The 13,092-nt window shown below is 39.6% G+C and overlaps 1 protein-coding gene across 1 annotated transcript; it reads left to right on the forward strand.

The window, feature by feature from the left end:
* Positions 1 to 483: 483 nt before the first annotated feature.
* Positions 484 to 13,031, forward strand: vps4a (vacuolar protein sorting 4 homolog A). Its single transcript, XM_061721274.1, has 11 exons — positions 484 to 673; positions 2,494 to 2,605; positions 2,685 to 2,829; positions 2,922 to 2,983; positions 5,277 to 5,396; positions 5,621 to 5,777; positions 7,113 to 7,261; positions 7,626 to 7,707; positions 8,268 to 8,487; positions 8,705 to 8,845; positions 9,399 to 13,031. Exons 1-11 carry the CDS (start codon positions 653 to 655, stop codon positions 9,498 to 9,500), a joined length of 1,311 nt encoding a protein of 436 aa, XP_061577258.1. The 5' UTR covers positions 484 to 652; the 3' UTR covers positions 9,501 to 13,031.
* The last annotated feature ends 61 nt before the right edge of the window (positions 13,032 to 13,092 follow it).

Genomic DNA, 13,092 nt, shown 5'->3' on the forward strand with positions numbered 1-13,092 from the left:
ATACAATAATATATTGTATTATTGTTCATATATATATATATATATATATATATATATATATATATGTAATACATAAATATTATATATATATATATATATATATATATATATATATATATATATATATATATATATCTTAGGTTTTTACCAACATAGTATTAACCATTAATATATATGCAGACAAGTTAGAAAGTAAAAAAAAAAAAGTATTTCTGAGCCTGTATACTACAACAGTATAATAAAGTCCTGTAATGGCTTTTAGTTTTGGTGTCCACCCCAAGTGGCCCCATCTGGCCACCCCATGGATGTATTATATAACCCCTAGGAAACATTTTTGGAGGCGCCGCAGGAAGGCACATTTCTGCAGTAAACGTCTAAACGTTTTGCCTTACTTTGAAAGTCAACCGGAAGGCGGCGCTAACGAGCTGCAGCAGCTCGTTAGCGCCGCCTTCCGGTTGACTTTCAAAGTAAAGCTGCCGGGAGTCAGAGCTGTCAGCGCCGCCGCACCAGCTCAGCTCCAGCCGTGTCATGTCCCCACAAACCCGCCCCGCTGCAGCATAGCACCGCCAGCTGGTCCTGTTTCCTCCAGTCGTCCGTCTTTGGGGAGATTCAGAGCATCTAAATCCGGCGGAGAGCAGAAGAGTGAGATGAAATGACAACGTCAACATTACAGGTGAGCTATGGCTAACTAGCGAGCTAACGGGAGCCTGGTTTACTCTAACCCGGCTTGGCTTTAACTCCACACTCCCTTTATCACCTCACTATAGTCGCTCATCACTGGCAAGCAGCTGGATGCACCTGTGTCGTTAGAAACAGCAAGAGAACAAGCAGCTTTGTTGCACCTGAAGAATAATCCACAAAGGCTGATTATTTTAGCACCTGGGTGGAAATATGTTTCAGCCCCCTGAGAAAAGGATGTTTAACTCGTATAGTGCATGGGATTTTTGTACTAAATCACACATAGGGAAACCTGTTTTTACCAAGTAACCCTAGTTGCTACTTGTGGAGAGAATATCAGTCATCTCTGGACGTAAACACATCAGCAGCTGCTGCTGTAGCCTCGTTAGCATGGGGGGGACTGGGGTCACTGTTTACCTCAGAAACTGCTTTAATGTTCATTAGTCCATGGGCCAGACCAGATATCAATACCACTCAAGGTGACACAACTTACTTATGATTTTTTAAAAGATCCACGTCTATAGATGATATTTTGGTATAATAACCCTTCCTGAGTGGCAGCTGTATCATAGTTATCAGCTCATGAAGTTACCACCCCCTTCAGGTTAATTGATGATTCTAAATTGGGTGTATTGTACATTTCCTGAATTCTTATGGTCCTGTGAGTATTCACGTTTTTGTATTTTTTTCTTTTTTTTTTTTTTTTGTATTTTGGGTTCTAATGTTGTTTATAAAACTAAGCTGGTTCCTTATCTCATTGTTGTGTCTTTTATGTCGTGTATTTGCATGATAAAGACCAGTTTGTGACTTTAGCCTGTTATAGTTTCATAGGAGCCTAATGATGCTCTTCTAGTTTTAGGCTCACAATGACCGGTAACAACAATATAGTAGGGGTATATTATACATTTCCTCAATCCTTATTGTCCTGTGAGTATTCCAGTTTTTGTATTTTGTGTCTCTGTTGTTCCTAGTTGACACAGGGCTAAAAGATATTATATCATTTAGGCGAAAAGTGTGTAAAAATGTGTGTTGTTTATAGTATAAAGAGCTGCAGTGACCTCTATGTTGGTCAGAAAGATTCACATCTTAGCTTGAATGAATGCTTAAAAGGTCTACTTTTAAAATGACACCTAAGACAATATTGTGACACATTGACAGATATCCTGTACATGAGTCTAAACCAGGAGATGCACCAGCATCTAAAATGTAATTTTCTGAAGGGGGTGGGTAACTTCATGAGCTGATAACTATGAAACAGCTGCCACTCAGGACGGGTTATCATACCAAAATATCATCTATAGACATGGATCTTTTCAAAAATCATAAGTAAGTTTGGTCACCTTGAGTCGGTGCTGACAAGTGAAACTTTGGGCTCTGGCCCATGGACTGTAATGTTTCACGGGTTAAGTCCATGTACGGCTGCAAGCTATCGTTGTGGGAATTATTTACTCATTTATGGATTACCTAGGTCTAAATTACAATACTAAACCACACAATAATGATGATAATACGAATTAGTTGGGGCATTTTGTTAAGAAATAGCAATAGTTTTTGTTGATGAGCTAAATACTTATCTGAATCAGTTCTCCTTTTGTTTTGATAGAAGCCGTATTGTTGACATTTGCAGTCTGATATGAGGCCTGCCTTTATTTATGTCTTCACCCCAGTCCATCTGACTCTTGTTCTTGGACATCCTGGTTCACCTTTGTACAGACTCATTACTCCAGCACTTTAAAACCAGCATGTTGCACATTTTTTCTTTTAATATTATTTGTTCTTTGTATCTTTCTGATTATATGTGTGCTTCTGCTGCAGAAAGCGATTGATCTTGTCACCAAAGCCACAGAGGAGGACAAGGCAAAAAATTATGAAGAGGCTTTGCGTCTGTACCAGCATGCCGTGGAATATTTCCTACATGCCATCAAATGTAAGTATTGCATCCTGCCGGGTATCTGAATCTGTTACGTCTTTCACATTGGTGATTGAAATTCCATCTTGCTTTCCAGATGAGGCCCACAGCGACAAAGCGAAGGAGAGCATACGAGCAAAGTGCATGCAGTACTTGGACAGGGCTGAGAAACTTAAAGACTATCTGAAGAATAAAGACAAACAAGGCAAGAAGCCCGTCAAGGAGGCACAAAGCAATGACAAGTAAGTCGACACTCTTTGCAAGCTGTTCATGTGTTAATAAGAGTTTGGCTTTATTGTATTTCGATTTTCATGGTGTTTTCTCTGCATTGAAGGAGTGACAGTGATAGTGAGGGTGAAAACCCAGAGAAGAAGAAGCTGCAGGAGCAACTTATGGGTGAGTGGGTTAGCACTAATTCAGCTCTTTGCTGCAAGTATGTCAAGTTGTCTGCAAATATCAGAAATTACCATAGGGTTGTTGTTTTTTTTTTTTTTTTAATAAAAAGAAGATAAGACTACTGTCCAGAGTTATTATCGTTCACGAAAACGAACGAAATAACGAAAACTAAAATTGAAAAAACAATTTAGTTAACTGAACTAAATTAAAATTAAAAGACAAAAACGATAACTAACTGAAACTATATTGCGTGTTTAGAAAACTAACTAAAATAAACTGAAATTATAGATATAATTTCCTCCGTTTTCGTCCCTATCAATATAAGCCTCTTGGTATGATCAATTTATTCTGCTCTGGCCGTTTATCTCCAACTGGCAGCTACGGCACCTGAACGCCTCACGGTCCGTGACGTCAAAACTAAAACTAAAACTAATAAAAACTAAACTAAAACTAAGCATTTTTGAAAATATAAAAAATAAAAACTAGCAAACCATCACTAAAAACGAATTAAAACTAACTGAATTGAAGGAGAAAAAGTCAAAACGAAATAAAACTAAAATGAAAAATTCGAAACTATTATAACCCTGCTACTGTCCCAATTTCCAGTGCGATGTCATGGAACTAGTGTTATTATATTTTGAATACCTAACAGATGTAATAAGCAGAAGTGTGTTTGGTCTATTGACGTGGGAAGATAGTGGTGACTTATTCACAGCAAAATGTTACCTGTTTGATCCTCAGCCAGGACCTGTGATGTGGGTGGTTGTTTGTCTCTGTGTGGCTTTGTTACATGCTGGTAATCTGTCTAGGATGTTCTCTGCTTCTCACCTTTGATAGCCGACATAGGCTCCGCCACCCCCACAAACCTGAAGAGTTGGATACAGTGTGTGGATAGGATAGAAAATGGATGGGTTTGATTTTGTTAAAATTTTTTTGCAACACCCGAGTGTCACATTTAATATTGAACAGTATTTTCTTTGTTATTCAGGGTTTTGATAAGAACAGCTCTATAGATGAGTAATTTCCCCAAAGGTCACTCCTGATTAGTTATTTTATCGTTCGTGTGACTCGGACAACCGTAAGCAGAACCAGAATATGTAACTGACATAAGGCAAACGTACTATTTGTAAATATCCTAAGGAGAAGTCTTAATTTATACCTGTAATTCCCTCACGTGCATGGACCCAGTTTTTATAAAGAAGTAAATAATTTTCAGGGAAGAGCCTTCAGCTATGGTTGCTGCAGAGAGAAAGCTCTGTTAGTAAAGTATCATAACAAAGTCTTTAAAAAGAAATCGAAAAAGGTTTAGCACTTTTCTATGTTCTTAAGAATTTTCACTAGGCTTATTTCTGTTTCAAATGCTGGTTTGGATGATGTTGGGCTTAAATGGTTTCTGCTGGTAGCCTGGCACTTTTTTGAATTATCTGTTAGGATGAGTAACCATGACAACAGGAAAGTTGTTGTTATACTGACGAGCGGCTGATTGACCAGCTAATGCCCCGATTAAGAGCCACAAAAGCAGGTGAGCTGAAGAGTAACGTTAAAGCAGAGAAAAACAGAAGAGAAAGGTTTTTCCTTTGATTATCATGGAAAGTCAACGGGAAGTAAAATGGATGACCTTGTGGTGATGAGGATTGGGATCTCGTATTGTTTTTTTCCGCTGTGATGTGGTTGGAGAAGTTATTCCCAGACTCCAGTGCTTCCTTGCATGGATTTTTTGAAAGTAAAGCCAGATAAAAACCATCTGACACACTTGCAGAAGTTGGGGAGGAGGACTTGTTGAAGGTGTGGTCCTGGACATGCTGCTGTAAAGAGGCAAATCTGTGCTACAGATACTGAAATATTGTAGGTCTGAGTTTCTGTCACCGTCATTGAGCTGGTGGTTGCCAGGCTACTGGCACAACACACCAAAGCCCTCATCTCTGGAGATTTCAGTTTCAACAGTCTTGTTGAGACACTTTCCTGTTTGTTACCTCGTGTTTATTTTAATGTAACTTGTCAATTTGATTTAATTAATTTAGTGATTTAGATTGAATTAAAAATAATCCTTTCTAATTGAACATATTTGCTTATTAATCGAGGTAATTACTAGTTTGTTCCTGCTGTGATCGCCATGATTTCTATTTACTACTTTTTGGCTTTGAACGAGTGATGATTTGTTGGCATCTGGGACTTAATTTTTGCATTTAATCATAAATACTTTTCTACTAAACTCCCATAATTGGATCCTTTAAATGAGTGAGGCATGATTAGTGGCACATCTGTCACAAACCTCCATGTCTTGTGTTTGTAGGTGCTATCGTAATGGAAAAACCCAACGTTAGGTGGAATGATGTTGCTGGACTAGAAGGAGCTAAGGAAGCTTTGAAAGAAGCCGTCATCCTGCCCATTAAGTTCCCTCACCTGTTCACAGGTACTGTGGCGTATTCCCTGCTATTCTGTTTACATACAAAAATCATACAGTGCAATCAATAAAACTGTGTTTATGTGAATCCAGTGATGTTTAAGGGGTTTTACAGGTAATTAACAGACTAATATACTTGTAGCAGGATTTTTGAGAGTAACATCTGCTTCCAGTACCTGCAGGCAGTTACAAAAAGTGTGTGATTGATTCACTTCCATCCTCTTTATTCTCAGGCAAGAGGACTCCGTGGAGAGGTATCCTGCTGTTTGGTCCTCCAGGGACGGGGAAGTCGTACCTGGCCAAGGCTGTGGCCACCGAGGCCAACAACTCCACCTTCTTCTCTGTATCCTCCTCAGATCTCATGTCCAAGTGGCTGGGCGAGAGCGAGAAGTAAGTTTCCTATTCGTGGATGGCTACTGTCCAACACTGAATTTTTTTATTATTGTGCAAAAATGTAGTTAATTTTATCTAACATGCGTTGGTAAATTGTTGTGTTGTTTTTTTTTTTGTTTTTTTTTATAAATTGTTCAAATACAGTGAACCTATAAGATTCCCACAAGTCTAAATAAATACAATCCTAAATTAAATATGCTCTGTTACAAATGTGTGGTTAGTCTCAGTCTTAGCAATGGATCTCCTCTTCTCTCTGCACATGAACCAAGTAGAGGTAATGTGGTGTGATAAGGGGGGAGTATTTCTGCTAAAACCCTTTGCAGATGGGAGGAATGTCACCTTCAAACAGCCAGGATTTCTCTGGGTGATGAAGGCTTTTGGTATTACCGTATTGGCCCGAATATAAGACGACCCTGATTATAAGACGACCCCCTCTTTTTCAAGACTCAAGTTTGAAAAAATACTTTTTAAATTAAATTTTTATACAGAAAATAATTACAGTACATCTGAAACAAATGATTATAACAATATATTCGAGAGAAAAAGCATGTTATTTTGCCTCATTCAAATCATCATCTTGAAGTTTGCATCATAACTTCTCCTCAGCTGCCGGTTCACCTGCCGATCTTCCACCCACTTTTCTCCAGATTGTCGCTACGTTTCTCCATTTTCTGTTATCTCTTCTGTTATTTTCTTCTCTTTTCTTTCTTACCGCTATTTTTTATTTTTCTTCTTCATGCTACTGCTATTTTTATTTTTTATTCTTCGTGACAGGGGTTCGCTTTGGCCTGGGGAGTTAAGTTCGGCATTTGCTTTAAAGATATCTGGCGCCATCTAGCGTTGTGAATGGGTATAACGTCTAGACCCCGAATGTAAGACGACCCACACTTTTTCAGTCTTATTTCAATGCAAAAAACACCGTCTTATATTCGGGCCAATACGGTACTAGCTGTTTGCAAGATCAGTATCAGTCAAAGGGAAAAAATACCAGCAATCATTTGCTGGTTAATGTAACTATATTGTCCAACATATATACTGTATATCAGAATCACTGACTTTATTCTTGCTTTCAAGTCCAGATAATTGCTTCAGATTAGAACAACCTTGCTGTGTTTCTGTCAGCTGTGTGGCCGAGAGGGGCATGTACCCCACTGCTGGTTTCAAGCAGGGCATTTGTACTACTGTACCTGTCGCCTCATTTAAATAATGTGCCAGTTCTGCTGCTTACCACATTTTCATCATGGGGTGTCTGTGGTCCGAGTGATGTCCTGTTGTTGTTTGTTTTTGTTTTCTCATTGTTTCATTCTCTTTGTCCTTACCTGTCTCATCCAGGCTGGTGAAAAACCTGTTTGACCTCGCTCGCCAGCACAAACCCTCGATCATCTTCATCGACGAGGTGGACTCGCTGTGTGGCTCCAGGAATGAGAACGAGAGTGAGGCCGCCCGCCGCATCAAGACTGAGTTTCTGGTCCAGATGCAGGGTGAGTAGAAGGACTGATGCTAAGTAGTGGTCTGCTGCAGCCTCTGCCTGATACTCACCACAGAGGCTGTAGGGTAGACCATCATGGTTTAATACTAAAAAGAACAACTTTTACGCGTATGAAACGAATAAAGTAACTTCTAGCATGGCTCGTGTTTGTGAATAAACCAGGAGAACTAATGTAGGAAAACGAAGAAAGCTTGGTGTAGTTAACAAATAATGCCTGGTTTCTCAGCAACATTGTACTGTATCTTGTAAAAACAAATTTGAGTAAGTGTATTTGTCCAAAGTGATGTCAGCTTCCCCTTTTGTCTGATCTGAAATGAACAGCGTTTACATGTTAATGAGGTTCTGTGGTCTTGTAGGTGTGGGTAACAACAATGATGGTATTTTGGTGCTCGGTGCCACCAACATCCCCTGGGTGCTCGACGCTGCCATTCGCAGAAGGTGAGGGGTTACCTGGCCACTCCAGACATAAATGTTTGTCCTGTTTGTTGTAGGTGATTTTTTGTTTGTGTCATAGTTTAAGTGTATTGCAGGATCAAAAAACCAGGCACATCTGTGATGCAGTCTAAGTGTGAATACAGAACTATTTATAAATCCATGGTTTGCTTCTTTAAAGAGACTTTTATGAATCATGTTGTAAACCCTGATTCAGCTGCGTCTTTGGTCTGTCAGTCAGTTTAAAGATGGATCAGTACCACAGTGATAATCAGAATAATTAATTACTTGTTATATTAACTGTGTTGTAAATTATGAAGATGAAGTGTCATAGGCAACAAGAAAATATGTATATCTAGATTCTTAGTCATGTGTATTATTTTTCTTCCCTCTCTGGTTTCACTTCTACACTGAGTTAGTCACTGTATCATTATTTTAGAAAATGTGTAATTTTCTCAGCGTTTATGCCCTAAACGTGTCCGAACATGCAGCCTGACTGTTTGTGTCGCGTGTGTTTAGCATCTGTCGACTTCCCAGCTAAACATGGCTCGTTCTCCGTCTGTCAGGTTTGAGAAGCGCATCTACATCCCTCTGCCGGAAGAGCCTGCTCGAGCTCAGATGTTTCGACTGCATCTGGGCAACACGCCACACAGCCTGACGGAGCCCGACCTGCGGCAGCTCGCGCGCAAAACAGACGGCTACTCGGGCGCCGACATCAGCATCATCGTTCGAGACGCTCTCATGCAGCCCGTCAGGAAGGTCCAGTCCGCCACACACTTCAAAAAGGTAAGAGGGAAGAACACACACACACACACACACACACACACACACACACACACACACACACACACACACGAGCCGGTACAGTTGTAGACGGACACAATGATGATGTCAGCAGCTGTTATTGTCCTGCGTGAATCTTTTACAGCTTGTGAGATTGAAAACAATAAAAATCTTAAACAGTTTGGGACAAATATGCTGAAGGAGCACATCTCCCTTGCAGGTTTGTGGTCCATCTCGAAGCAACAATCAGATGATGGTAGATGACCTCTTGACCCCATGTTCCCCCGGCGACCCTGCAGCCGTAGAGATGACCTGGATTGACGTGCCTAGCGATAAGCTATTGGAGCCTATAGTCTGCATGGTGAGACGCACGCTTCATAATGCAAACTTTATCGATGTTTCTCCTACATTCACACTGTCTAGTTTTCACTTTCATACTCGGACAAAATTGGATGGTAGAGATGAGATTTGCAAAAGAGAGCAGCAGCAACTCTCAGTTGCAACGTACAAATACTGTTATATGATCCATCCAGCGTTACGGGATTAAGGGAACACACGTAAACGTGGATATGTAGTAAACATGCCAACAATTGGAAAAAGAATCATTGTTTTTTAACCTGGCGGATTTATTTACGGGCTCTTTGGGTCATCCTAACGGAGATCTAGGGACAAACGAAAACAGATCTTACGCGCCAGGAATAATCATTTTTTTAATTTATTGGGTACAACCCCTTTAAAAATGGCCAGAGAAGGAGTTTATGGAAGATGAGCCAGTAATAATTACCGGTATCTAGTTAAAAGTGCAACAGCTGGCTGGATTCACCCACAACTGCAAGTTTCTCAGTAAAGGGAAGGACTGAAGTAAACGGAGTGTGGATAATAATTAGTGTTGTCTATCTTTCCCTCCTTTGCAGTCGGACATGCTGCGCTCTCTGTCCACCACCCGTCCCACTGTCAACACTGAAGACCTGCTTAAGGTCAAGAAGTTCACAGAAGACTTCGGGATGGAGGGTTGAAGGACGGGAGGCAGCGTTTTGCCTCGTCCACCAGAAGGGTCAAACTGCTCCCGTTAACAACACCCCCCCCCCCCCGCGCTTCCCAGCTAAGCTCTTGGTTTTTTCTGCCTCATCGATGTAAGATAAATGACTGGTCTGACATCTGTTTTGGACTTTCTACTCACCAAAGCCAGTATTTTAGAATCCCTGAAGGACTTCGGCCGAATGCCACATTAGAAGAGCCGTGTGATTTGGTAGCTGGACAGCAGGTCCCAAGTCCCCCCCCCCCATTTCAGACGATGTTCCTCAAGAAAATCTTCACTACATGAACTCCTCGCTGCGTTTTACATGTGGAAAAGCTTAAGTTTACCCCTCGCTGAGCCGATCCTGTCTGTCTCTGACTGAAAGACTGTACGTTAATTTATTTTTTTTTTATTTTGCCGTTGTGCACTTTTGCTTTGGATCCCAATGAAGGAGACGGACTTTTGAAGAAGAAAAACAAGAAACAAGTTCCTGCCAGGCATGCAAGTGTGTGAATGCATCAAAGTGTTTTTAATTAAATTTGTGTTTTAATGTTCATGTCTAAATGTTAAGAACCTGTTATTTTGTTATTTAACGAAGAGTTGATTTAAGTGTGTTTGGATCAGGCTTGTATCTCCATCCGTGTGAACTACAGCATTTACAGTACCAGAGATGTGCTTGACTGTTAACCCAATCAGAAATTCTTTTTATTTAAAATCCTAAAATGTGGGAGTTCATCAGTATTTCCAGAGAAAGTAAAGAAAAATAGCTTTTGCAAAAATGTGTAGTGGAATTGGCGCAAGTTGAAGTTCACGTTAATTCTCAGCAGATGAAATGGAATGTTTCTTTACTTTTTTCTTAGAAATTGAAAATTGTTTAAAATTTTAGCTTTTACATCATGTTATAGCATCATCTTCTGCAATGTTTTTAATGGTCCCAGCTTTTGTCGCTGGATCTGGAGTCGGTTTATTGAAGTAATCCGAAACGGAGAATCACTCAAGCACATCTCTTGTTCCTCCTGCACATGTAACAGAACATTATTACTCAATAATCACACTTTACACGTAACAGATACATGTTAACACTGGAAATATTACCTCTCTTTCGAGGATGGAGCTGCAGTGAAAGGCCTGATGTTTGTGATTTTGGAAGGTCAATGTACACTAACATCCCCTCTGAGACTGACACCAATGTTCAGCGCTGTAGTCCAGATTTCAGCTGACAGGGTTGGTGGAGAGCTGTCGGATGTATCCTCGGTACCAAATCTGGCGCCGCTCACGACTACAGGCTGGTCTGGCTGACTGAGACTCAGTTTACTCTTGTACAAATGTGCGTTCGTGAAGGTACTGTTGGTCCAGTGGAAGCTCCGCTATTAACGACCCCCGTGTGGGAACTTAACTTACCACTGACCGTGTAACCATTACTACTAATTTAACCCTAAATTAATAAAAACTGACATTTCAAATGAAAGCACTGCACCGATGCTGGTTTTATGTATTTTTCATTCTGATGGTTTAGGTGAAAAATAAACTGTTTAAATGTTTAGGGTGTCAGCGCAGCGTAACCCCAACACTGTTTTTGAGGATCGTCTGTGAGCATTTCCTCCAGAGTGACAGTGGTTTGTGTGAAGAGCAGTTTTTTGCTGTTGTGATGGAGTACACGTGGTACACTTCCATTAAAGAAAGAAAAACCATCAACAGTCACTGAAATAACTTGAAACTGGCAAAATGAAAGCAATTAATAATTTACTCTACAGTGACTTATGAAGACCAGACATTGCTTTTTAATCGTGGTTCAACAGAATCATGAGAATAAATTGGCTGCCTGGACAAAAATGATGGGAACTGTAATATTTAGTCATCACTCCTCCGGATCAAACTGCTCCGGATGTCTCAGCTTTGGCTTTGTCTCAGCTCTTTTCACAGACGTTCAGGAGTATTTAGATCAGGACACTTCAGAATAGTCCAATGTTTTGTTCTTAAGTCATTATGTTTTTTTTAACCTTTAACCCAGTTTTGGGTCATTTATCCTGTTGGACGACCTATAACCTGTAATTGAGACCAAGCTTTCTAACATTGGGCAGCACATTCATCTCATGACTGTTCTGATAGTCTCTAGAGTTTATTATACCTGCACACATTCAAAAACACCCGGCGTCGGAACATAACCGAGCCTTCCTTTCTTTGAATGCTTCATTTTTGCGTCTGAACATAGAGCTCATGTGACTCAAAGGTCTGTTTTTGTCTCATCTGAATCCCCTGAACATCATCGTACCAAACAGTAGAGTGACTACTTTTTAAATAGGCAGACTGACTGTAAAACTATTTTCTTAGGATACCACCTCATTTATCTGGGCCAGTTTTATTTATTCATTGTTTGAACAAATTCAAAAGCAATGTCTTGATTTTCATTAGTCAATTAAAAATAAAAGCAAAGGAATCCAGGGGTAAAGTAATTTGCCACAAGGGTAAATACATCAGTATTCATGGTTAGTTGAGGATCTAACCTGGAAGTTTATTTAGTACCCAGCACTTGGATTGAACCCAAAGATGCTTTACATTGATCCAGATGGAGAACCGGAGCATCTTCTGATGTGCGACAAACATCTCAGAAGACATCAAACCCCATCTCATGCATTTTAACTGGGGGGTCTGCCAGTGATACAATAGCTGCAAAAATGTATAGAGTAAAATCCAGACTCTGCATTCAAAGGAGAAAATGAGGTCGTTGTTTGTAAATCTCATGATTTCAGAGGAAAGATAATTTACCTTCGCCAAACTTTCAGGCAGTGAGAGATATTAATTAGCAAAGTAGATTGTGTTATCAGCACTCATATCGCAGTTCAATGGTTTTTCTATGTCACTTGCTTAAATATCAACTTCACTGCTTCTAAGAAACCATAACATTCTATTCATTAAAAATACACTTTTCTTTGAATTTGGGGACATAAACCACATTTAAATGAGCTATTACATCATTTTTGTTACCATCAGTAAATGACTGACATCAAAGAAAACCTGGCGATTAAACAAAAATTAGATTTTCTTTTACGTGAATCTAAACAGGTTTGTGACCATTACGGATTGTGTTGCCCTGTAATTGTGTTGCTCTGTGTTCTTGTATTATATTAACTTTTCAATTATTTTAATATGTTAAATGACATTTTGTATGGATATATATGGTAAACGGGTAAATAATAAGTTAAGAAACAAAATATGTACAGTATAATTGAATATTTAGTTGTTTTGAGATGATTTAAGAACCGCGATGTTACTTCCGGTTTGGTTCCGGTCAGACCAGCCGTTATTTTCCTGCTCCATCTTCTTCTCACCATTTCAGTTGTGTACAAGCAATGCTGTAAGTTAAGTTCGATATATCAGATAATTATTTTTGTATCTTTGTTGCTAATGTTGCTTCTTTGTGTATTTGATTTGAGCATTGTTAGCATAAAAAAACGATCTTTTAGCTAGCCATTAGCATTGGTTCATCTTATAATTTAATTCTGTATGTTTCTGTTGCAGTTTTTACCACTCATTTACATGTTCAACCTTCAATATAATTGATGAAACGCCACTCCACGCCTCTGTCATCA

This window comes from Cololabis saira, chromosome 5 (genome assembly GCF_033807715.1).
Source record: "Cololabis saira isolate AMF1-May2022 chromosome 5, fColSai1.1, whole genome shotgun sequence".
Lineage (NCBI taxonomy): Eukaryota > Metazoa > Chordata > Actinopteri > Beloniformes > Belonidae > Cololabis > Cololabis saira.